General features: G+C 44.1%; 2 protein-coding genes across 5 annotated transcripts in view; one reads left to right on the top strand and one right to left on the bottom strand.

The window, feature by feature from the left end:
* Window positions 1–416: 416 nt before the first annotated feature.
* On the bottom strand, window positions 417–7,147 carry cep57l1 (centrosomal protein 57, like 1). Of its 3 annotated transcripts, none has more exons than XM_061811677.1 (11): window positions 6,988–7,147; window positions 4,644–4,788; window positions 4,402–4,542; window positions 3,169–3,290; window positions 2,902–3,033; window positions 2,726–2,803; window positions 2,460–2,552; window positions 2,315–2,380; window positions 1,087–1,337; window positions 871–1,015; window positions 417–712 (listed from the first exon to the last, which is right to left on the bottom strand). In XM_061811677.1, the coding sequence occupies exons 3-11, from the start codon at window positions 4,442–4,444 to the stop codon at window positions 485–487; spliced, it is 1,158 nt and encodes a 385-aa protein (XP_061667661.1). In that variant the 5' UTR covers window positions 4,445–4,542; window positions 4,644–4,788; window positions 6,988–7,147; the 3' UTR covers window positions 417–484. The 3 variants fall into 3 exon arrangements, with proteins under 3 accessions (XP_061667661.1, XP_061667659.1, XP_061667658.1); XM_061811675.1 differs by lacking the exon at window positions 6,988–7,147 and adding an exon at window positions 6,471–6,723 and having other exon boundaries at window positions 2,902–3,021; XM_061811674.1 differs by lacking the exon at window positions 6,988–7,147 and adding an exon at window positions 6,471–6,721.
* A 199-nt stretch (window positions 7,148–7,346) lies between these two features.
* sesn1 (sestrin 1) overlaps window positions 7,347–26,217 on the top strand; it is a 63,919-nt gene continuing 45,048 nt past the window's right edge. The window contains exons 1-2 of one of the 2 annotated variants that reach the window (XM_061811670.1): window positions 7,347–7,496; window positions 8,537–8,861. In XM_061811670.1, coding sequence (XP_061667654.1) covers window positions 8,586–8,861 — 276 coding nt within the window. In that variant the 5' untranslated portion in view covers window positions 7,347–7,496; window positions 8,537–8,585. The remainder of the gene's footprint in view (window positions 7,497–8,536; window positions 8,862–26,217) is intronic. The other variant, XM_061811671.1, reaches the window with a different exon arrangement.

Here is a 26,217-nt window from a genome sequence, read left to right on the forward strand (position 1 = left end):
TTAGTTTTGGATACTTTGCCCATTTAGTTTCATGTTACAGCACGGGGAGTTAGTGGTTAGCATGTCTGTCTCGTTCCTAATATTCAGGGTTTCAATTTCAGCATTCTGAATTCTGTTTATTGACAATTCTAAATTGTTCATAGGGATAAATGTGGATGTTTTTTGTTGAGAGCGACTCCTAATGAGAAGTGCTTCAGGTGGATAGCCACACACCTTTCAAATGGAGGACTGGGTTTGGGCCTAAAGATTGTGGTCCGGATGTGGGTCCATAGGCTTTGGCTAATCTGATTTGACCCAGTCCAACAGACTCCTTCCGTGCCGAGTCTTATTACGGCTGGCAAAATAAACTTTCTCATTTGTAAGATACTGGTTCAACACTGCCATCATGTGACTAATCGTTACAATAGCTGGAGAAATAAATTGTCAAAAATAAGCTTTATTAAAAATGTACAATGACAGTTAAAAAAACCCAAAACATTCTCGATTACACTTCCCAGCAAATGTCGTCTTGTTTGAGGCTGTTGCGCAGCTTCTGTGTCTCCCTGAGAATGTGTAGGTTCTGCTGACCCGCGCTGCTCGGCCTGTTATGGTGGTGATGGTGATGATGATGCTGCTGCTTGCTCCTGATGGGAGAAGCGGACGACGGCCGTGGCGCGTTGGGCTTCTTGGCCGCTTTGACGGTGACCCGAGGCTGTTGGGTCAACTTGTTGACCTGAAGGTATGATGACGATAAGCATCAGGCTTCAAAAAGCTTCTTCAATTGAACATGATTAATAATACTCATCAGGTGGCTCGTTTTATCAATTTCAAATCGAGTCCCGTGTGCCTTAAAGCACCGCTTGTATTAATAGTATATCCTCCTCGTCTTACCGTCTGCTGGTGTTTCCTCAGTTTAATGATCTGCGCTCCTTTTTTGTCCATCCTGGCCTCCATACTTTCCAGTTCTTTCTGCAATTCGTGCCTCTGCTCCACGTGCTGACTGGCATCGAGCTGTCGCATCAGCTCCTGATGTTCGCTAACACACACACATACACAATCACTAAACGTGGCGAAATTGTGCGTTATGATGATCTCGGCCGTTCTCACAAGCCCATCTGCCCCAGCTCGTCCTGCAGGGCCAGGAGGAGGTCGGACAGAGACCCCAGCGACGGCGCGTCCGGCTGCGGCTCCGGGGCTGGCCTGACCGCCGGCTGGCCGTCCATGCGGAGGCTCTTCTTGGCGCCGCAGCCCGAGCGGTGCAGGGCGCTCACCCGCTCGCACAGCTGAGGCTGGTGGTGCTTCATCATGTGCAGGATGCTCTGCACATTGGCGTGCACCGAGTGGCTCGGGCTGGTCGACTGGAAGCAAAACGAAAATGCATCCAAATATTAAGGTTACATTTGAAGGTCTTTAAATATGATCTTGCGAGATTGCTCCGTCCTCTTTATCTTTCCCTGTTGTCTTTGTAGGACACGGAGCTGGAGTCACCACTGACCAACCCTTTTGTGAACAAAGAACTTTGGTTTGGATCATCTGTTCAATCAGTTTGTCAACCACTTCCCCCGAGGACTAGCTAGCTCGCGTTATGTTACTCATTCTTTTCGTTCAAACTAATTTTTCTCGCGGGCCACATTGTAGTAGTTCTGGCTTCCCTCAGAGGACAGTTGAAACTGTCAACTGAAACTGACTGTGAAACAAAAATATTGAATCGTCTCATCATATTTACGAACTCGTTTTGGAATCAAAAATCAAGGCTAATGTTTTTTCTTCAACTATTCATGTTTGGTAATGCAAAAATGCTTGTAATATCGCAACTTTATCATTTATGATACACGACAATTTGAAATTTTGGTACCTTTTTTTTTTTTTACAAGAATCATGGAAATTGACACTGTAAATTTGGCTTTGCGGGCCACATAAAATCATGCGGCTGGCCGGATCTGGCCCCCGGGCCTCGAGTTTATTTTTGTTCCATTGCCATTTCCTTGATCGGACTAAGTCAATATCTTACAGTTTTTGTGAACAAAATGACCGATTTGGATGAACAGGTGACTACGGTTATGTTACTGATTTTATTTCAGAGGGTTTCCCTTCCTTTGTTCCATTCTGGTTTCCTTGATTGGACTCGTAGCTGTGGTGAACAAAGAATCTTGACTTGGACCTAGTCAAGAGTCAGTAACTGGTTAGCTTACACTATGTACCGGGGGTGCCCAGACTTTTTTTTTTTACCCCAAGATCTACTTCTCAAGCATGGAGATAATTTGTGACTGGAGTCATGCATCTGTTTGCGCCGTTCGACAAAAAAGGACTTCATTTTAGCAGACTGCGCTCTTACCATTCCCGCCACGAAAGGAATCCTTTTGTGCCTGGGTGACACCGTCTCAATCGGCGAGGGCGGTTTCTGAGATAAAACACGGGTCAGTTACCACCACTTCACGTGAAGGCACCATATAAATATGTTATTAACGCTTAAACAATACAAGAGTGGCCTTTTGGGGAGCCTTCTGTGGCTTCGTGTGCTGAACAGCAGGTGGAGAACACAGTCGGAGGTTGAGGTCCAACTCTCGCTGCAGCTGCGGACACACACAGTAAGTTATTTTTTTTTTTTTTTGACTACATAACATAAGATTAGGCCCAGAAGTACCACAATGGATTTGAAATAAAACATGTAATTCACAGGGATCTTAACATGGGGGATGTTGCCGTTGTACTGTTGTGCAAAGGGAAAAGTACACCATTGAGCTACCTGGCCTGCTTTCTCCTGTACGAGTTTCCGCTCGTGTTCCTCCTTCAGAAGCCTCTGCTCCAGGACGGCGAGCTTCATCTGTCAACAGCAGAGCCAAAACTAATAACTACGAAAGAAAAGGTGCCTGGTTTGAGGTAAAAAAAATAAAATAAATAAAATCACAAACCAAGTCTTACTTCTGACAGGTTTTGTGTTCTGCTCAGTTTGAGACACTCCGATTCAAGTTTTTGCAGCTTTTGCTGGGGATTTTGGTTGTCTGGGTTGGTTGGCTGCTTCTCCTGCTGTTGTAGGACTATCTGTGGCAACCCCTGACAGGATAAAACTTAGTCATCTTAAAACATAACTTTTAATGTTTGCATGCATACAATATCCTACTTCCAAGTTCTGTCCAAAAGGCAAGGCGAGTACTGTTACTTAGACACACGTACAATTGTCGGCTATACCTGATTGTTCATCGGCGCCTCGTTGTCCACCCTTGTGCCCTCCACAATCCTCCTCATGTAGTCCAGCTGCCTCTCGATGCTCTTACAGCGAGACTCGGCGGACTGCAGCTTGTTGTCCAGCTCTGTGACAAAGATTACATTATAGAGCAGATCAGGGCTGCCCAGGTGGGATGCTTCCAAACCGTTTTAAGGTTAATGTTATGTTGCCTCCTATATTTAAAATACAGGATTAGCTTTTTGTGCACTGTATTATCTGTGCTTTCATCCTGGATCAGGCTGTGCCAAGGTGGAATTTGAAAATGACACACCATCTCATCCTGCGCTTTCTACTTTGGCTCCAGACCAGACCTTTCCCTCTCAGAAAAGAGGAAATCTCATCCAGTTTAACCACTTTTTCTTCGATTATTCACATACTCGGACAGTTATTGCATCTTAAACAACAGCATTTCTTTTTTAACTTTCTCCTTTAATATCGAAGGTAAACGTAAGCAGCACGTCTAGCTCGTCTATACGCTACATTGCCCAGACTGTGTTGCTAACTAAAGCAGCGATGGTGGACGCTGTCATTATAAAACATTGATGGGCTGCATAAGTACTGTAATATTTGTAATTCTGAGTGTACGTCTTTAGGAACGGGCGGGTGGGGGGGGGGGTGAACTAGGAAAAAGACTGTGGCGGAGTTAGAGAAAGTTCCGTGTGCTGCCTAAAAGAAACCAGTGGCTTCTTGTTTTCATTTTTTACAGTACGTATGTGAATTGTGATATTGGATGTAACAACCAGTCATCCCTCACTCATTGAATCACATTGAAAAATGCCACAAACTGAATAGCTGGATGTTATACTTTCAATTTGCATTGGATTATTAGTTTTGTTTTGCACGCAACGCAGAATATCAAGAGACTGCATCACCGGTGCACAATTGCGCATGCGCCCAGTTTAGAGGGAACACTGGCTGACGTATTTTTTTTTATTTTTTTTTTGGCACGGCGTCCCACGATCGACCAAGACTTCATTGCGATCGACGCATTGAGCACCCCTGGATGAGACTATATCTCGATTATGAGCCATGACTTGCTTCGTCCCGAGAGAAAATTTGACTTGACGAGCACTTTCGAACCGAGTTCACTCCGTATACAAGGCCCGTGCTAAATTAGGTTGCTTGTATCTCAAAGCGCTACTGTATTTGATTTTAGATAATTCTCGCAGCATTAAGAACGCTGAACATGTCGTTACCGCTCCTGTTATCGCCCTCAGTCACAGGCAGGCCGGTTGCCATCGCCACGGGCTCCTGCGTCTTCGCATCGCGCGAGTACTGCGCGTAGCTCTTCTCCGTTTCCAGGCGTTTTTGAAGGGTCCTCAGTGCGTCCACGAGAGCTGAAATGCAGGAAGAAGAAAAAAAAAAAAAAGCATACTGCACCTGTAAATATATCTTCAAGTGGCGTGTATAAAACGAAAAGATTAAACACTTTGCATACCCTGGCTGTTCTGTTTAGTTGGTTGAAGCCCGGGACTGTCGATTGGGGGGTTTGGATCTTTGGGGGGCAGCACCGTTTCTCTTGGGATTGACAGTATCTTGTAGTAGCTCCCCGTTAAGCTGTTTTTGGAGGGGCTTTCTGAAAGCTACACACAGTCATGCAAACTCAAGTTATATATTATGGTTATATATATATATATATTACATTAGTGTGTGTCTGTGAAGACGTTAACTTTAAATCAAATTTAAACAACTGTATTTTCTTCATAATTATTTGGGGTTGGAGGGAGCGCGTACGTGATAGTGGATGCCGCTTTCGAGCCACTCACCCCCCCAACTTGATTCCCGAGCATTGTTGTACACCGCATTCGTGTATCGCGGGAGATTATCCGGAGTGCCGCGCAACATTATCCAACCTCATTTAATCGGTTTAGAAATTATTTACTCCAGCACAACGGTGAGCCGACTGAGGATAAGCCGTACAGAAAATTAATGAAGTGAATGAATAATACAAACTATGTATCATCTAGAGATACCAGTAATTAACCTGTGTGTCTGTCAATATTTCAGTATACAGTACTTGACATTTTTTCTTGCTGGTGTCTCTCAAGTAAAATCTTTGCAGTGGCTCAACATAGGTTGGAAAAAGAGCTTTACCCTTAGTCCCCCCCCCCCCCCCCAAAAGCTAAAAACGTTAGTTTGTCATGGATCATGCAATTACCCTGATTTTTAAATGCTGTATTGTGTATTAGAGGTGGGCGGCGCCATTGTGATGCTACGTCACATTTATTAATCTGTGTGGTCCCTAGCAGAAATAAAATCGCCATCTTGATCCTCCCAAAATAACCATGCCGACCTGTGCAGCTGTGAGAAAACATTCCACAGGTAAGTTAGAAAGATTTACTTTGACACTGTTAAACTTTGTTTGTACAGTTTTTTTTTTTTTTTCCGGATGATCTTAATTCACGTGAACAAAGTTTTGTTTACGGTTGTTGTTCACTGTTCACTCTCTGCTTCACCAGCGATGCAAATATTTTCCCAAAGTTCATCAGCGGATAAGCAAGAAAACACATTTTCAGTGAAATTTTTGATGAATGTCATAATACAGAACTCTGGAAATTGAATTTGATTTTCAAATGCGAGGAAACAAGTTTAAATTTTCTGTCTGAAATGGGACGTCGCAGAGACAACAAATGAACAATTTGTCTAGCGTGTATTTTCCCATTGCAAGTCCTTATTTCCAAAACTAACTGATTGACTTTTTGAGAATTTAATGTTTTTATGACCCCAAAAAATAAAAAATGCCTAGATTTTTGCTATGTTATGAAGACAGCGTATTTTGGGAAATGGGCGCGAGGTAATATGCAAGGTTTCTTGGTAGTCACTGGTTGTATGTCTTTCCTTTGCACTTACACTTTTTTTGGGTTACCAAATCGAATTAAAAATCCTTCCTGTTACCAGAACATAAAAAAATGTCAAGATCTCACGACCAGTTTTAATTCTACATGCCAAACTTTGAGAAAACCCCTGCCATAATCCACCCTGTGTAAACCATGTCCTCCACACGTTTTGGGAGTACCAAGATGGCGGCCAACTCGGTTCAACCAATCGGCATACTGCTCGACGTGTATGCGCTATCCAGTCTTTTTTTCTTTTTTATATCAGTGATTCGCGAGCGTCACAAAAACTGCACACTTTAAAAACAAGTTACATAATGGTTTAAAAAAAAACATTTCGGTAGCCTAAAAAAAAAAATACCAAATTTAAGCTTCACCTAAGCAAGGTAACAGCAAAACTACGAGCAAAATGGCTCCACTCGAAACGTTACCTGGTCGATGCCGAACTCCATTCTGTCACATTACGAGTTATTATCGTCAGAACAGAAATCTTACGTCTATAGTGAATACTTTCGTTCAAAATCTGCGTTAGCCTTTTCGTGCTAAGGCGGCTGTTTCGAGACGAGGTGTCCACAGTTTAAATTTCCCTCTCTTTTCCCAGCTCGTTGCTTCTTGTTCCGCCTGCACACTAGTTCCGGCCTCCCCTCGCCATTGCCGTGGACACTTTCTTGTCCATTACGCGATCAAAAGACGTCAGCGTCTCGTAAATATTTCCTCATAGACACGCATTGATCATTCGGGAGGATAGCGGACGATTTCGATCACAAGGACAGTCAAAGGTTTTTTCGATTGAAATGAAGGAGTCATACAAACAATTAATAAGGGATCGAATGAAACATATACTTTTGTTGACCTCGTGTTACTTTCCTATTAAATCCACAGGTTGCACAAGGGTATACGTTACATGTACAGTACTCGGAAAATGTTCATCTAACATTTAAACCTCACCCTGGCTTCCTCACTCGTATTTTCATAAACAGAATGACGTCATTTAATCAAAACAACCCAAGAGTGGGGGTTGTACAATAACCCCCGACCCCTTTTTTTCTGTTCAGTGTTTTTTTTTTTCTCCTCATTCTTGTTTGCAATAAACAACTTGAGGGATGTGAGGAGGGGGGGGGCGACCGTTATAGCGCGTTGCATGTTGGGAGTTGTAGTCAAAGCAAAGCGAGTTTGCGGTAAACAAAAGCGTCGGGAAGCTTCGAAGAGAACTCATTTCCCAAAACGCCTGCCAATGCGAACGTCGTGACCGAAGAGTGACCAATCAGATAGCAGGATCGTCTCCAGCCCGCCCCTGTGCGCGGAATACCGCTGCTCATTGGTTGATCCAAGCTGTCCGTCAAATGTTCACACCAGAGCTGCTGCCTCCTCCTGATTTTACTGCGGGGCGAGCGAGACTGGTCGCTGCTCTGGTAAGGTGTCCCGTTGCAAGTCCAGCACCGAAGAATGTGACTAAAGTAAGTCATTTCCTTGTGTTTTTTTTTTTTTGGTCACATTTTACCAGCTAGCAGGTCTTCGATATGCTGGCGGTGCCCTTGTAACTTGTACTGTCAATAGGTAAGAAACCAGATTGAATGGAGCTCAGTGACAGGCAGGCAGGCAGGCAGGCTTGGGTATTTATTTGTACATTTCAAAATGACGTTTTGGCGTTCAAACTTGTCATTTACGTGTGCGACAAGTGGCATGAAAGCATTTACGAATATGTTTGCTTGTTGTTCATATCAAATGGGATTCTTTTGTGTTGGCAGACAAAAGTACCAAGATGGTAAACAACGTCTGGCATGATTTTTGGTCTAAATCCCCCTTGGTAGATTCCTTTTGGAAGACGTGACGTGAATAAACATTAATTAACATATTCTCACGGTTCATTTAATTTCATATAAAATATTTAACTGCTGTCTTGTACTCCACAGTCTATTTTGTTTTATCACTACCCTCAGTCTCCTCTTGAACAAAATTTGTGTGATTGTAATATTTGAGAGGCGGCACGGTGGATCAGCTGGTAAAACGTTGGTCTCACAGTTCTGAGGACCCGGGTTCGATCTCGGCCCCCCCTGTGTGGAGTTTGCATGTTCTCCCCCGTGCCTGCGTGGGTTTCCTCCGGGTGGGCACTCCGGTTTTCTCCCACACCCCCAAAAACATGCAACATTAATCGGACACTCTAAATTGCCCCGAGGTGTGATTGTGAGTGCGGCTGTTTGTCTCCATGTTGAGGGTGCCCGTCGACGGCTGGGATAGGCTCCGGCGCTCCCCGTGACGGTCGTGAGGATAAGCGGCAAAGAAAATGGATGGATGTAATATTTGAGGATGCATTGTAACGTTGCATTATTATATTCTACACAGTGTCTACTTTGCTGTCGCACCAATACAAAACTAATAATTTGCCAATACTGAAATGCATTTTTCATAGGTTTCCATATATACATCGACATTTGACACGTGTGCAATAACTCTACCACATCCATTTTGAGTGACCCCCTGGTAATATTTGCCTCAGCCTTGCCGCACATCAACAACAACACACATCAAGTCTCCATATCAGAAGGATGGACGCGCAGGACCAGGAGACTCTGGGCAGGTGGGACGGCCTGGCCAGCCGGGACGCCGGCTCCAGGGCGGCCGCCATGGAGCACATTCGCCAAGAGGTCATGAGGAAGGCGGAGGCAATCGGGCCCGTGCCGCCGTCCTCGCCCCCGCCGGCGTGCGGGTCCCCGCCGAGCAGCGACCTGAACGCCGTCCTGGCCCACCTGCTCATGCTCACCAAGCGGTGTCCTTTCGAAGACGTGAGGGAGCGATGCCTCCGGCTTTTGCAGACCGTCCAGGTAGGGGGGCTCTATTATTCCTGTTGTCTACGCACCCCCTTCATGGTAGCACGTATGGTATTGATCTGCTGCCATCTGGATTACCATCACTGCCATTACTGTGTCTAATATGTCCTCTGTGAAATGATCACTGGCACCCACTCGGACCTGTTGCACTTCCACTGGCAAAATCAGGTACTCGGTCAGCCAGGGTTCTACGCTTACTGTACCTGCTAGTTCATCGGTCAAAATAGCCACATAACCACATCATGCTAATGTTAGCTTAACCTATTAAATTCCAGAGGCTGGTTTGTATGCTCCACAGTCTCCGCTTTACTGCAGTTGTGACATTTGAGGGTACACAAATACAAATGAGCAAAAACCTATACATGCTAAAATTTAGCGTACCTCGTTGCCGCGCCTTAGCCACAGTTTTACTCCAGTCTCTAGCGCGCCGAATGCCGCGTTCCACGTTTTTTGCCGCCCGTAGTCTCCTCGCGAATAAACAACCACGTGACTGGCAGTAAACACAGAAGGGGCTTGTTCCGCTTGTTGTTTGTTAGAATGTCTCGTTCCGGCAGTGCAATTTGAGCGGACGTGTTTATTGGAAGTCTTCCGCGCCGCTCTCCATCATCCAATGATTACAACGTGATTTAGTGTATGTTTAACTCGGTTTAGCCATTCGGTCATTATAACCACAAACGGCATCAGCTGGAATGACGCCCGTGAAATGTTTTGAGATAAATAATGAGGAGTGGCTTGCTGGATCCGAGTTTTTTATTAGCACTTTGATTTGCCTGATATGTCGCTGTCGGGAAGCTGTAAAGGGTTCTGGCGCTCGACATCAGTTCCTGTTTTTGCCGGAGTGTTTTCGGAAGATGGAGGATAGGGGCCGAGGGATGAAAGGAGGAGAAAGCTACTTTGCGGGTTTTAGCCACGCGGCGCAGTACACGCCGTCTGGTATTTTTGAATTATACTAAGCTGCGTTTGCCCAGGGCTTGCCAAAGGCTGCTTATTATGAGCCCGCTGTTGCGTCTCATCAGGACGAGGGTCTTACATTTGAAGACCCCAAATCTCCGACCTCGCCCTCTTCTCTCTCACATACTTGTAGACACACACCTTTGTCGCGAATGTAAGAACACTTGTCACCTTTCCACACAATTTTCAGAAATCGAAGGGGGGGTTAGCAGCGGGGGGGGGGGGGGGTGGCTCAGACAGCTCTTTAATGCCGTCAGATCCTCTGAAGACAAAACCTCGGAAGGCACTAAAGCAGGGTTCACACAAATCAATAACCGACCCGAATTTCAGCATTCCTCCCCCTGTATTTCCTGTTTTGTTTTTTTTTGTTTTTAACTCAGTTTTACTCTCCTTTTATGAAATCCAGTGCAGAAAATAAGTATTTGAACACCCTGCTGTATTGCAAGTTCACCCACTTAGAAATCATGGAGGGGTCTGAAATATTTGTCGTAGGCCCATGTCCGCTGTGTGAGAGATAATCTAAAAAAAATAATCCAGAAATAACAATGTCACACAAATAAATTGTTAAAAAAATCATACATTGTATGTATACAGGAAAAGCTTTTAAAAGCAGATTTTTTCAAGGTATTCAATTTATATTGATGATGATAATTTTTTGTCACGTTTTTTTTTCTCAGTGTGAATAAAATGAGATTTTTTTTTTTTTTAACTTTCCAAGAAAAAGATGACCATCACCAAAATATCAAATTGTCAAATCATTGTGTCGGATTTTGACAGGGTGTTATTGATTTGAAGTGTCATTTTTTTTCCCCTCTCTCGTTTCGCTATTGCCATATTTTATGAGGGTATAATATAAATGAAATATCTCCTTTTGATATTCTCATATTTTGGTGATGCTCATTTTTTTCTTGGAAAGTAAAAAAAAAATCTCATTTTATTCACACTGAGAAAAGAAAAAAACATGAAAAAAATTATCAACATTAATATAGATTTAATTCCTTAAAATCTGCTTTTAAAAGCTTTTCCTGTATGCATACAATCGTATCCAGAACATTTAATTAGTTGACTTTTTTTAAAGACTCGAAGTTGAGGGTTGAATGTTGAAATGTTTTTAACATATTAATCATAAATGCTAACTTATTTTTACACTTGTGTAGCTTTCAAAATGAGCTTGAAGGAGTTCCTTTAAAACTTTGAGTACAAACAAGCCTTTTCTTTTGGATTTTATATGACATCCAAGTCACGGCACGCATGCTGTGTGAAGAAAGCTCCTCGCGATCACTGTACAAGCTGCGATATTTTAGACTCGGATTCACAAAACCGTATTTATCCCACCGACAGTGATCTCTTGAGCCAGGCATGGTGTTTGCGGTGGTATGTTGGGATGGTGTTGAGAGTGAGCCCCCATGGGTTAAGGGTTATTGGGTCAAGGCTGAAAATAGGGATTTGTGTGTATGGGTGGGGGTGGGGGGCAGGTCCTGTTCCCGTGGGCTGTCCTTGTGCATGTGTGCTCGCATTTCAGGGAGTTTTGTCAACATATAAAAACTGGCAGTCATCCAAGAGGGCCCGTGTCGGATTTTGACAGGGTGTTATTGAATCGAAGTGTCATTTTTTTTTTTTCCCCCTCTTTCGCGTCGCTGTTGCTATAATACATGAGAACATAATGTAAATGAAATGTCTCCTTTTGGTATCTTCATATTTTGGTGATGCTCATCTTTTTCTTGGAAAGTAAAAGAAAAAAACAAATCTCATTTTATTCACACTGAGAAAAGAAGAAAAAATGGATCAACATCAATATAAATTTAACACCTTGAAAAAAAAAATCTGCTTTTAAAAGCTTTTCCAGGCATTTGAACACAATAATCTTAATCATGATGTATTTTTATCTTCTCATCTTGGACACAAATCAATTTTAAATGGAAGGAAAAATTCGATGAAAAAAAGGACAAAAAATACTAGAACTAAGGTGTATTGTATAAGAAAATTAATATTAATGAGTATAATTTTTCATGTAATGTTCCATTTTTATTGTTGTAAATTGTTAATTTTTTGAGTCAAACGTTTTGTGCAATATTCAAACTTAATTCTACTATTTCTAAGTAATGTGATTATGAATATATTTTTTGTATATTTCCATGGGGTGATTGTCATAGGGCGGGACGGTGGATCAGCTGGTAAAGCGTTGGCCTCACAGTTCTGAGGACCCGGGTTCGATCCCGGACCCGCCTGTGTGGAGTTTTCACGTTCTCCCCGTGCCTGCGTGAGTTTCCTAAAAAAATGGAAGGATGGACGATCGTCATAGTATTTTGTTTGTGGTGCTGAAAATACTTTTGACGCCTCTTCCCTCAGAAATTTGTTTTTGTGACACTGATCAAATGCAAATAGACATGCGGGATGACCAGTGGGCACAAACACACCAAATTCAAAACACGCACACAATTGTTGGGATTGGCGTGGGTCTATGACAGGGGGGTGGGAAGACTCCATCACCCGGTCACCATATTCCCTCGGCTGGATGAAAAAGGAGCCCAGTCTCAAGGCTGCTCCAAAAGCGCGGAGAGTGGCGTCTTTGTATTATGTAATTGGGCCTTTGTGTCATCCCTCCGGTCCCACTCGAATTAGCTCTCAAATGGCTCATTCACTTTGCATTAAGCCACCCCCCCCCCCCACACACACACACACTCGGTAGAATTGCAAATGGGTAGATCATTGCAACTCAACATGCCACTTTATTACATTAAATATTACACCTAATGGTTCATTTTCCGCTAATGTCCTAATGCGTTATTCAACAGAAAACCTCTCATCCCCCCCCACCCCCAAACAATCGCACATTCAAGTCAAAGTGACATTTATTCACCCCCCCCCCCTGCTATCCATCTTCCGTTCACCGTAACAGGAGCATACGATGCTCTTTATTCATTTATTTTTCTAGCACCCCCACTTGGTCGCTTAATCACGGCCGTTTAGTGTGACTCAGCAAACCGCCGCAATAAACACTCATGTGTGATTAATTACGCCGAACTGGCCTTCCCGGAATAACCCGGAACGCGTTGCTTTGTCCACCCGAAAGGTTTTGTCCCGTACTTGCTCCCCGGTCACATTGTTTTACTCCGGACAATGGCTCACAAGTACTTATTAAATACGACACCTCTAGTATGAAGTTGCGGACTGAGTGTGAAATCGATTTATTTTTAATACCCAGGGATGCAATTTATGAATAATAATAATTGCAGCTACCCTCACAGATGCCTATGCTTGCCGACACTATAAGGCAGGGGTCTCAAACTCATTCTTGTCGCGGGCCAGATTGTAGTTACGGTTTCCCTCAGAGAGCCGCTTTGAAAAAAATTACAATTGTTTAATTGCCTCATCATATACACACGTGAAATTTGTGAACTAGTTTTGGAATCAGAAATCAAGGGTGATGGGTTTTTCAACTATTGTTCATGTTTAGTAAATGCTCGCGATATCTCATTATCATTTATGATGTCACAATTTGAAATTTTACAGATATTCACAAGAATCGTGAGATTTTACACATTTGATTTGCCTTCGCGGGCCACATAAAATCAGGAAGCGGGCCGGATCTGGCCCCCGGGCCTTGAGTTTGACACATGTTTTTAATATGTTGATGATCAAGTCATGGAGTATAGTATTATGAAAACTTTTTTGATGCTATTACTATAATTGCATTTTTTTCGGCAGTATTTTTAAAACTACACTTACGGTTTTTTTTTGGAGGTCGATGTGAGTTTGTGCATTTGCAAAAAAAATGTCCTTGTGGAAAAGATAGCTGAGGCAAAAAAGTAATCTTAATCAAGTTATTTGATTTTTTTTTTTCCCCCCTACCCAGCTCGACTATGAGAAGTAGATATTATCTATTACAAAATACAATTATACACACTGAAAAGATGAAAAATAAAGAGAAAAAAACACATTACAAAGAAAGAGAGAGGGAAAAAAGTGTTTCTAGAGAATAAAGTCACGGAGAAAAAAAAATCATTATTCTTGTAATAATTTAAATGTATTCAAATGTAATTGCAATGTAATTTTATGACTGAATTCATACAGGGTTCTTTTGAGGGTCATGCTGGGATAAAAAAAAATATTGTATTTTCCTTCTTAGAATTAAAGAGGCAAAATATTGACGTTGTCTTGTATTTGACCATAATTTAATGTTTGGGATCAGGGCTATGACACAAAATTCCATCGCATTCTTATAAACAGGATATATATTTTTAAAGCAACTCAACTCTGCCAGAAAAAGTCCACCTCATGACTTTATGCACAAAATTGCGCATAAATCCTGGTGAGAAAAAAGTTATGCGATGACACGCTCTCACTGCCGATCGCGTTTCTCGAGTCAAGGCTGAATAAACAAACTAAACGTGCAGACCGGCGGACAAAAGCGGGATAGCTTTGCTGCGCCCGTTTGGACCGTGCAGCAGGCGCTCGGCAGAACAGCTTTGTGACGGTGTCCGGGGTGTTCTTTCTTGATCCCTTTTTTTTTTTTTTTTTTTTTTAAATAAGCTTTTGTGCTCACGCTGCCCGTCCACTTACTGAGAAAATGGAGATGCAGTTTTCGGTTGGGGGCGGGGGGCGTCAGAGCCTTGTGGTGTGCACAGATCTGCTTGGATTAGAAGAGATCTCCGCAGAGCGGGTCACACAAAATGTACGACAGGGGGGGGGGGCGGGCGAAAGCTCCACGGGCAGCAGCCGCTGACTGACCTTTGGCACACTGACTGTACGGTCAAATACTGTGCGGATATCGAGGATGTGTTTACAACTTATGGTCGTACTGCAGATACATACTGCAATGTCCATCCATCCATTTTCTTCACCGCTTATCCTCACGAGGGTCGGGAATGCTGTAGCCTATCTCAGTTGTCAACGGGCAGGAGGCGGGGTACACACTGGACTGGTTGCCAGCCAATCGCAGGGCACATAGAGACAAATAGTTGCACTCACAATCGCACCTAGGGGCAATTTAGTGTCCAATAAATGTTGCATGTTTTTGGGGATGTGGGAGGAAACCGGAGTGCCCACCTGGAGAAAACCCACGCAGGCACGGGGAGAACATGCAGACTCCACACAGGCGGGTCCGGGATTGAACCCGGGACCTCAGGACTGTGAGGCTAACGTTTTCCAGCTCCCTCAGTACAACTGTGTTTATAATAATTATTATTGTTGTTTTGCATATCACAATAAGATTAATATGGCATAGCTGATTCATTGAACTTAACATGCAAGTGTTTGGAATGTTTGAGGAATTTTGCAAAACCCGGGATTTGAATCCGGGACCTCTCAACTGCGAGGCAGACATGACAACAACTAATTGATGTTTTTGTATATGTCAAGCGACAAAACAATAAATTGTCTCTTCACATATTGGCTTAAAAACCTTCGCATGTGCTGTATTGCGTTTTGTTGTGGTCCAGTTTTACATTTCGTAAAGTTGCGGTTATATTGCAAATTCTCGGACTCAGTTTTACCGAAGGCATGCATGCTTATTAAGGAGTAGCATATCTTTTAAAGCTCTTATAATACCCCAGAGGGGCACCCGACACCACAGACTGACCCCCCCCCCCTGCCCCCTCCCCTCCCACCTCATCTGTAAAGCCAACGCTGTATGCTTTGGCCTGCAGAGAAACGCTGGATCCAAGGAGGGGGGGAGACCACGTTGGAATTGTGCAACTAGGTCACTGTCAATCCGGTAAGCCTGAATAAATCATAAAAAAAAAAAAAAAAAAAAAAAAAAGAGCGGGGCCTGTTCATTTTTAGTCGTGCAATATAAAACCGCTACATATTTATGAAGCCAGTTTCCCAAACTACCGAAACGCGCGAAGGCTGATTATCCCGGCACGGGCGAAGGGACGGGGGCCCGCGTCGAGTTTGTGATTTTGCAAATTGCTGGCAGTCGTCATGGTAGCGGCGAGGTGGGCGTGGCGGTCGGTCGGTCGGTCGGTTGGCTCTCTGACTTTAGGGTGATTATTTCTAGCTGTGCTAAGAAGGAATTGAAAGGGAAGGGGAGAAGCACAAGGGAGCGGGAATTGTAGGGCATGAGTCGACTTGGAAGTGGACAACGAAATGGGGGGGGGGAAGGTGGAAAACAAACAAATGCACCATTGCTTTTTATTACAATTTGATTTTGTTTTTTTCTGCTGCCTAAACTTGTTTGACTTTCACCGTGTCGACGTTTCTTTCCCTCATAATCGACATGACAAGCTGAGATTAAACCCCCCCCCCAGTGTATAGCACTCGTGCATGTGACGTCAGAATTTTCGTGGCGCCATATTGCCCGTCAAAAAGAACTGCTCGGCAGTGTCGGGGACATTGAACCGGAGCAGAATATACACAATGGCCGAGACCTGTTGTGCTGTTGGTTGTTGCAACAGATGAGACGGATATTCAAAGAGGTCATTCTATAGATTAACTTCTGAAAAGATCAGAAAATATTGACGGATTTCGGCAATTAAACATGATGGATGGTGCCCAACCAAAATGCGCACACGCCTGTGCAACGATCGCTTCATTTCAGGTCGGAATTATTCTTCTCAATCTCAAATTCCCTAGAAGTATATATAATGCCAATTTGGCTCATTTGAGAACAATGCGTTAAAAAAAAAAAAAATGACAGGGAGTCATCTCCAACGTACGCGGAAGCGTGTTGCGGCCACACGTTAATTTTCGGTAAACCTCTCCCCGCCACTTTTTTTTTTTTTTTTTTTAAATATGCATTGTTCAAAAATGAGTCCAATGCGTATTTAAAAAAAAAAAAAAAACAGTCTGTCGCAGAGACGTTTATGTAGGTTAACGTGTGGCCGCAGCGCGCTTCCGTGTAAGGGGGCTGAAGCCTATCCAAGCAGTTTATTTTATTTATTTTTTTAAATATGCATTGGACTCATTTGAGAACAATGCATATTTACAAAAAAAAAAAGTCTGCCACGGAGAGGTTTACCGAAATTTAACATGTGGCTGCAACACGCTTCGTGTACGAGGAGCCGACTCCCTGTGTTTTATTTATTTTTTCTTCCAATCATAGTTAATGAACGTGAGTTTGTGTAAAACCAGGGGTCATTTATTTCAATAATGGTATTTGTATTGGGAAAATCTGAGCGGCTCCATCACTATGTGGGATTCATTCTTGATTGAGAATAGATCCAGCAACAAAGTATTCGTATGAGTCCAGACTTTTCTACGCTTTCAAACTCTTCCGTGTAAATCCGGACGACTTACTCACCAGATCCATGTGTAGATCCAGTTGTCCAAGACAAGCGGAAGCGGGCTAACAGTCCAATTTCTTCTCCGCGAAAACATCGACTTCGGCATTAAATACGGGTCCTCTATGCCAAGTGTCTCTCATTTTCATTTATTATCACCTTCTAAATGTTTAACGGTATCGGACAAAACTCTGTAAGACGTATTTTCGCGTCGTCTCCGACCGACTTAGCATTGAAGAATGGTTTGTTTGACCGGCGCTTCCTGCGAGTGACGTGATTTGGTGACGTCACGGGCACGAGCTCTCTATATTCTGCTCAAAAATGTGCTGATCTGAAATCCAAAGCGACGGAACACCGCCATCTACAGGAATCTCTTCGATATTACAAATGTTTCCAAACTTTAATTTCACATAAAAGCTGCGCAAGAGCCTTTTTAGTGCCTCTCTGTTGAAAAAATTACTTACATCTGTATTTTTGCCTCAGTGCAAGTAATGTTTCTAATAACCGCCTGGCACCGAGTTTCTCCACCCATGACACGATCAGAACCACTTTCAAGTTCACTTATTGCGGACAAACATAAACTTTCCCCAAGTCTTTGCTCTCATATCAACAAACAAAGTTTTATTTGGTCCACGAATTAGTGTTTGGAATCAGTTATCTCGTGTTTCAATCATTGTCACGATAAAATGTTCACGTTTAACATCTATTTTAAATGTCTGAATGCAATAGCTGAGTTTCACGCACGCATTTAAGCATGTTGGGGAAAGGCGAGCGCGAGGCAGCGTCGAGCCGCTCTGCAAAATAAACATCCCTCGCTGATATTTATACAGCAGCCCGCAGATGAAATTACATTCCAAGAAAATGATTTATGATCGCCCTCTTCTGCTTCCCCGGTGAACGCGTCTCCCAAGAATGCGCTCAATCCTCCTCCCTGTCGGTTGTAACGCCGCCAGTGGGAAACGCGAGCCGGCGCGCTCGTAACTCAGCTGATCCCGCGGCCTTTTCGGAGCACAAAAGCTCGTTTAAGATGCAAAAAGTATTCCTCGCCGTCGCCTTCGGGCGACCGCGTGAATCACTTTTATCGAGCCCGTCTCGAGAGTTCGACCTGTTGTTGCATGAAAACCGCAGACGCGGTAACATAAATGATTGTCGGATTGAGGGCCTCCATTTTCCTGGGTTCTGGCAAGCGTTAAAGACGTGCTTTATTGGGATACTAATGGAACGGAGCCATTATTAACGGTGTTAATCACACCTGAGACAGGCGGGTTTTGCGCACGTTGGCGTCGCGCCGCCTCCGTGACACCCTGCAGCTCTTTTCGGGCGAATCACACGTAATGGTTAAATATAGCTGCGTTAATAGACAGCGCTTTGGTTACATTTTACATGCAGATAATTGATTAAGTTTGAATATTATGTTATGACTCTCTTTAGCGTGTACGGCCAATAGCGCGGCTTCTTTCTTGGAGGGGTGTCCACAGATGTGGGAGTGTATTTGGGGTTTTCTTTGGCCTCTCTGCAATACTAACAAGGACATATTTATAGTTAAAGGGAACAAGTGGGGAAAAATTTACTCTTTATTGCTTGTACCGCTTGTTTACAAATGGATGATAATCTTTGGAAAGCATGTGTTGGATTTAACCAGTGGAGGTTTGAGGTAAAATGATATTATTTTTCTTTTGATGGACAGATTAGGAGTCACTGATGGCGTAGTGGTACAGTGAGAGCGATCAAACTGGCGACCAGTTCAGGGTGTAGTCCGCCTTTTCGCCCGAAGTTAGCTGGGATAGGCTGCAGCTTTCCCGCCACCCTTGTGAGGATAAGCGGCTTGGATGATGACATGACAAGTGGCTCGTTGGTCTAGGGCAGGGGTCCCCAACCCTTTTTGAGGCTAAGGGCTACTTCGTGAGGAGCGGTCATATGAAGGGGCAAGCTTCCAAAAATAACAAAAACTCCTTACACTTTGGAAATGTATAGATACTTTATATTATATGACATTGTTTTTAAAAATTTTCATAGTAAGAAAGTCAGATTCAAAAGTTAAAGCACAAATAAAACTAATAATCGTAACAATTTGTAACCTGTGCTATTTTTAGAACATGCCTCGCGGGCACCTTAAGTGGTCCTCGTGGGCAACCATGCGGCCGCGGGCACCGTGTTGATGACCCCTGGTCTACGGATATGATTCTCGCTGAGGGTGCGAGAGGTCCCGGTTGCAAATCCTGGATGAGCCCATATAGAGGGTCTTTCTTGACAATTTCTCATTGTCACATGGAACAGGTAGAGGCGGCACGGTGGAGGAGCTGGTAAAGCGTTGGCCTCACAGTTCTGAGGACTCGGGTTCTATCCCGGCCCCCCGGCTGTGCGGCGTTTGCATGTTCTCCCCGTGCATGCGTGGGTTTTCTCCGGGCACTCCGGTTTCCTCCCACAACCCAAAAAACATGCAACATTAATATGACACCCTAAATTGGCCCTAGGTGTGATTGTGAGTGCGCCTGTTTGTCTCCAGTTGCCCTGCGATTGGCTGGCGACCAGTTCAGGCTGTACCCGGCCTCCTGCTCGTTGACAGCTGGGACAGGCTCCAGCACTCTCCGTGACCCTCATGAGGATGAGCGGCAAAGAAAATGGATGGATGTCTTGCGCTCAGATTTAGTTTCCACTTTGCTGCTGTAAAGATGGAATATCCAATTCTGGTGTTAATTAAATTATGTTTTTTTTTTTTTTTTTTTACTCTATTGGCATTACTTACTGCTTGGAGACAAATAAATCAGATGGTTCAGCAGGCGGGTGAGGGTAATGTTCAAACAATAACCCACATAAATGCTTTTAGTCATATCGAGAGGTTATAAGTTAACATGGCAGTTGGTCAGGATTCATTTGAGCGAAGTCATGAAAGAAGTCAATCAAGTCAATAATCCACCTTTTGTCCTTCACCCTGTTGCTCCTCCTTTCATTTAATGCCTCACAAGACCTTTTTTTTTTTTTAACTGCCTCCTGCAGTTATCAGCATGGCCACACGAGGGCACGCTGAGCCAACGTGCTGGCTTTGGCTCGACCCGGGGTGGAAATTTTCCATGTACCGGGCACGAATGTTTGCAATGCTCCGCATGATTTTGATATTTTCCTTTTGCCCTGGTCACCGGGCTGTCTTCCAGCTCGTGTGCATGAGTCTGCTGATCTTCCTGCCTTTCCATGTGTGTATGTGTTTACACGTCCTGTAAGATTTATTGCAAGGGCGCATGCAGAATTTACAGTCATCCGCGGATCAGGTCACAACAGCTAACCAGGTGCAGCCCAGAACTAAATCAGAGGTAGCCCCCTATTAGGATACAAACCACTCTGAGCTCGACACTTTGGTCGGTCTGCTGACAGACCCCCCCAAAAAAAATATTAGGAACACAGATCTATGGCTTTCTGAGTAATGTTTACAGTGTTTCCCTGTGATATTGCTTAAACCAGCAGTTTATAGCGAGTTCTTAATCGTTTTTTACAGCAAAAAAAGTGATACCGTGATGTACAAATTAGAGATATGTGCTGTCGTTTGGTTGATTTTATTTTTATTGATCTTCTATTATTATTATTTTTTGGACTCACGGGCGAAAGCTTGACATGCGAGCAGTGTACAGTATGATGCTGCTAAATTTTATCCCTTTATATCAAAAAGCAGTTTGCTAAAAGAAATAAAAATTATTTCAAATTGTTTAATGCCACCCCTAGTTGAGGTTTATTATCAAAATAAACAAATCAAAGACAAAACAAACGCGTCAACTTCACACAACCGATTAACTTTGCAATAAGTCTCCTAGCCTATTGCTAATACATGATGGGAAATAGGAAAGATATGGCTATGTTTTCAGCAAAGGATATTTGAACACAAATTGTGCAGTAACCCATGTAGACAGACAATGTACTGTTACTCACAGGCACGTATTCCTTAATTCTCTTTGAAAAATGACAATTAATATCTTACTCCTGCTTAATGAGTCACTTATGATAGTTGTGAAAGCATTATTCGTGTTTTTTCGGCGCATGACTGGAGTATATTGCCACCTGGTGACCAAGTCATGCAGAGAAGAAGAAGCTGTCGGCCACAGCTCACACCCAGACACTCGCACGCAGACTTGCCGTAGCTTCAGCCCGCCGCTCTCGATTTGGCTCGGCGACATTGCACATCAACGGGCCCGTTTCGAAATCGCTTGCATGGTCTGTGTTTTTGTGTGTGTGTGTGTGTGTGTGTGTGTGTGTGTGTGTGTGTGCACACGCTCGCCTCGAGCGTCGCCCATCACCAGGCCGGCTTAGTCCTGTGCTCCCGTGTTGTTCCAGCGAGCGTGGTATTGTTCCAGTCGCAGTGCCGTACGGCCGAGCGGCTATTGTGTGCTTTTCTCGGGCTGCATTGTCCCGAGCGTCTGTGTACATGAGCGCTTGTTTATGTTACCAGCCCGTTCGTCAGAAGGGGCGACGGGACAGCCGCGTTCCCACAGTCGTTCACCTCGAAGCTCGACTCTTGTGCTGCGGAGGCTGGTGTGTGTGTGGCAGAGATTAAAATCCATCCATTTTCTTTGCCGCTTATCCTCACTCGGGTCGCAGGGAGTGCCGGAGCATATCCCAGCTGTCAACAGGCCGGAGGCGGGTTACACCCTGTACTGGTTGCCAGCCAATCGCAGGGCACATAGAGACAAACAGCCGCACTCGCAATCACACCTAGGGGCAATTTAGAGTGTCCAATTAATGTTGCATGTTTTTGGGGATGTGGGAGGAAACCGGAGCGCCCGGAGAAAACCCACGCAGGCACGGGGAGAACATGCAAACGCCACACAGGCGGGGCCGGGATGGAACCCGGGTCTTCAGAACTGCAAGGCCAACGCTTTACCAGCTGCCCCACCGTCCCGGCAGAGATTGAAATACATATTTAAAGAAAAAGCAAAAATGTTTACACAAGGTGAGAGGATGGATGTGAATTATTACTAATTGTTGGTCATGTTAATAATACAGTTGTGTTCCTACTTAATCGAAATCTAGTGCATGATTTTATTTTACATACCTATTTAAAATGGCTAATGGCATGTCATAGGTTACAGGTGTGAAACTCAAGGCCCGGGGGCCAGATATGGACCACTACATCATTGTATGTGGCCCACTAGAGCAAATAATTCTTTGTTTCCTGCGAAATTAATTTGGTGTTTTCATTCTGGTACAAAAGCTGATCCAAAATTGCCATTTTTATTCATTTTTCTAACAGTTTGCTTCCACCAAATCCCTTTTTAACATAAATTGAACAATAGTTGTGTACTAGAATATTGAGGAGATTGACAGCACGGTGGAGCAGCTGGTAAAGCTCACAGTCCTGAGGTCCCGGATTCAATCCCAGACCTGTGTGGAGTTTTCATATTTTCCCTTTGCCTGCGTGGGTTTTCTCCGGGCACTCCGGTTTCCTCCCACCTCCCAAAAACATGCAACATTAATTGGTCACCCTAAATTGCCCCTAGGTGTGATTGTGAGTGCGGCTGTTTTGTCTCCATGTGCCCTGCCAGTTCAGATTGTACCCTGCCTCCTGCCCGTTGACAGCTGGGATAGGCTCCAGCACTGCCTGCGACCCTCGTGAGGATAAGCGGCAAGAAAATAGATGGATGGACGATGAGATTATTTATTTACTGCGTATGGGTCTCAGGATCATAACAGCCCTCATGAACGATAAAGGCATTTGTGCCAAAACATGCGCCCGCCTGATGATGCAACATGAAAGATCATCTTACACGATAAGCCTCTGTTATTATCACTTATGTATGTGTTGTTCTACACGACCACACGTGTGTAACATGCCAGAGGACGCCTGCCTAAAAGAGGAAACGTTGACTCCCTTCCGCCCCCCCCCCTTCCCCCCCGGTTGACAGTTCAACGTATTTTAATGTCTCGACCAAAACGGGAACTTGGTGCAAATCGGGTGCACTGACCTTGTTTAGTTGCCCCCCCCTCAAAACCTTTGACTTCATGTCCAAGAACGTTTAATAATTGGCCAAAAGATTATGTTACATCACGATCCCCTCCATCATACCTTTTCGGGTTTACGAGACCACCACCGCGGTTGGGACCGCGCATTCCTCTTGCTTGCATTACTATACAGTTCAACGTGCCCGCGTTCCACGCGAGTGTTGTTGTCATACTTTGCAGACGTGTTTTTAGGGAGTTGGGGGAGGTTACACAATGAGCTCATCACGCCGGCTTGACGCGCTGGCTTGTCTAAATCGAGCTCTGAAGGAATGGTGCCGATTTGTTTTGGCCTAGAATTGAGACGAAACTAATTTTCTCACATATTGTCAGCTGTGTTCCACATATTTCTCGCTTTTAAAGCCCTTTGTAAGCTGGAAAGTTCGCTAATGACTGGCCCAATTCGTACCTTGTTTGGAGTACTGCGCAAGAGTCTTAGTTCACAATTGGTTTTGTTGTTGGACTCACGCTGTAATGACGAGAATTTCAGTCATTTGCATTTATTTGACCTGCTGTTAGCAGCCTGTTTCCCGGCTCATGGACGATAGCAGACAGGTGGCGTAACGGACCTTTCCGACCTGTCAGTCGCTCGTACAATAATAGCCAATCAGATAGCCGCGTTGTCTTAACCCCTGGCTCGACACTCCCCTCTCGCCGTATTGTCCCACAAGCAATGCCGCTTGTCAGTAGCGGGCGCTTGGAAAAGTTCATGTTACGAAGAAAATGGTCCTCAGGTGCGCTTGGGGAACATGCAATTCTGATGAAAGATATCCTGCTAGGTTACAAGGGGCCCGGCCGGTTGAATCACATCAGACTTTTAAGACAGAGCGCTGGGTTTCATTAGGAGCCAAGTCAAATGAATACACCCACTCACTTTCAAAGACTACAACGATATTACCCGTGATCTTTCCAAGTAAAAAGTACTCACCCTGCTTTACATGCACAGTACGAGTCCACTATTTCATCCTCTTGGATTTCAATATGAAGTTTGTAGGCGTCAAACGTTTTTTGCATCCATAACTCCGTCACTCCGACATGCCGTCCCGCTCCGTCCGAAATCTTAATTCCGTGTACATATCCTTGGGTGAAATAGTTGAGAACTCTCTTGGATGAGTCCGACGCATTTGGCAAAAAAAAACCATACCCTGATATTATCTGGAATATACGATAGAGAATCCACTTCAAGCATGTTATGTTCAGTCGCCGTTTTGAAAGCTTGTGAGACATGGCTAAGGGGGCGGAGCTTAAGATCGCCGTCGGAAAAGTCAATTTTGATTATTATTGGAGACTTGTTCTATTGAGAATCTTTACGATGTTTATGTTTCGGTATGATAGCTAGTCTGTTGATATTTTTTTTTTTTTTTTTTCTTTCTCCCTGTCTCATTTCATTCTTACTGGTAACAAGGAAGTTTAATTCGTATACCAGACCGCAATACGGATGGCAAAAATGGCAGAAATTTGATTTACCCCTTTATTGTTGATATTTGTTTCAAATTATGCTCTTAATTAAGAATGTGCAGCCACCTTTACGGTCCATATTCTAAACAACCAGTTGATGGTCTCCAACTCGCGTATTTTTCGTGAACCATTGAATGCAATGCATTAAAAAACCGAACGATGCCGCGCAACATGGTCACAGGTGCTCCAACCAGGCCAGAGCTTAGTGTAACCTTCCAGTACGTCTGTGCCGATGGCGATTAACGAGTATGAGCCCCACGCTTTAAATCCCGACTATAATCTCGCGGCGCCAAATCGCGCCTTCGTGCTTAGTGCCTGCCTACGAACATGAGCTAAAGTTTAGAAACAATGCAGTTCATTGTTAAAAGTACACGAGCAGTTTTGGATTGTGCTGCAGAGAAGTGAAGTGCAACAACAAGTATTTGCGCGGTAATTCCCCCGAAGACCATCGCTGATGATTTTTCCAAACATTTGAGCGGCAAGTGTAGAAGAGGAGAAATAGTTGAGGGGTGGTTTGAGCTTGGCTGCGCTCTTCTCTGAGACGTTTCTAGGTCGCACGGAGATTGATGAAGCAAAAGTTTTCAGTGGAGTTTGTTGATTGGTCCGTGCTGGCCGGTTGCCAGACAATCGGCCTGTTCCTCTTATACCTTCCGAGGAGGCTCGGCGTGTTGGGGTAAACACTGGGGGGAGGGGGGCTTGGGGGGCCGAGGAAACGCGGCATGTAAAGCTGAGAACACAAAATGTACACAAAATCTTGAGTCACCCGGTCAGCTCGTTTTCTTTAACCATCGGTCCGAACGTCCTGAATACAGCGAGTCCCCGTTCATTGCAGACGTTACGTTACTAAATTTGAGAGCCAACCACTACTGGTGAAAATCTGTGGTGTACACAGACAATATCAAAACAAAAATGTATTTTTCCCTACCCCAACTTTAAACAGATTGAAATATAATGAGTTAGATTCAGTGATGCCTTGGTTCTCGACCACAATCCGTTCCAAAAAACGGTTCGAGAAGTGATTTGTTCGAAAACCAAATCGATATTTCCCATTACAGTGAATGGAAAAAGAAATAATGCGTTCCAAGCCTAAAAAAAATTGGCTTTTTAAAGCATTTTTTTTTTAGCTTTTCCTGGTAATAAACTGCATAATACAAATGCATGTATAGTTTAAATACGTTATATGGTAAAATGTATGTTTTAGTAGTGGAGTACGCTCGGATGGTTGCGCATTGCCGTATCTGTAGCGACTCGGCCCCTACCCTTGTAAACTTTTTTAATTAACAAAAGTGCAGAATAACATTAAACAAGCAACTTGCCTTCTTTGGAGCCATGATTGGGGGTTAATGCGGTAGTCCTCCATAAGAAGAAAAACAACCGTCACTACCGGGACACGTCTGTGTACAGCGGCTGCGTTGTACAGAATAACAAAATTGCGCTGGTTGCGGCGTGCACGTTATGTCATTTATGGGGTTTTTTTTTTGGGGGGGGGGGGAGCGTTCAAATTGACAATAACAAAACGCGTCGTGGGTCTGTCAGCTGCTTGCCCCACCCATTACCATTAAGTTATTTCCGTTTTTTTTTTTTTTTTCGGCGACGTGGGAATTCACAATGATGCGCGTCGTGGGTCAGCTGGTCTGGCCGCGCGCAATATGTTATTTCCGGGTTTTGGCAGGGGCGTTCGAGTACCAACTTTCGTTCGAAAACAGAAGCAAAAAAATCTTGAAATTTTTGTTTGA

The sequence above is a fragment of the Syngnathoides biaculeatus genome, chromosome 23 (assembly GCF_019802595.1).
Source record: "Syngnathoides biaculeatus isolate LvHL_M chromosome 23, ASM1980259v1, whole genome shotgun sequence".
NCBI classification, from domain to species: Eukaryota; Metazoa; Chordata; class Actinopteri; order Syngnathiformes; family Syngnathidae; genus Syngnathoides; species Syngnathoides biaculeatus.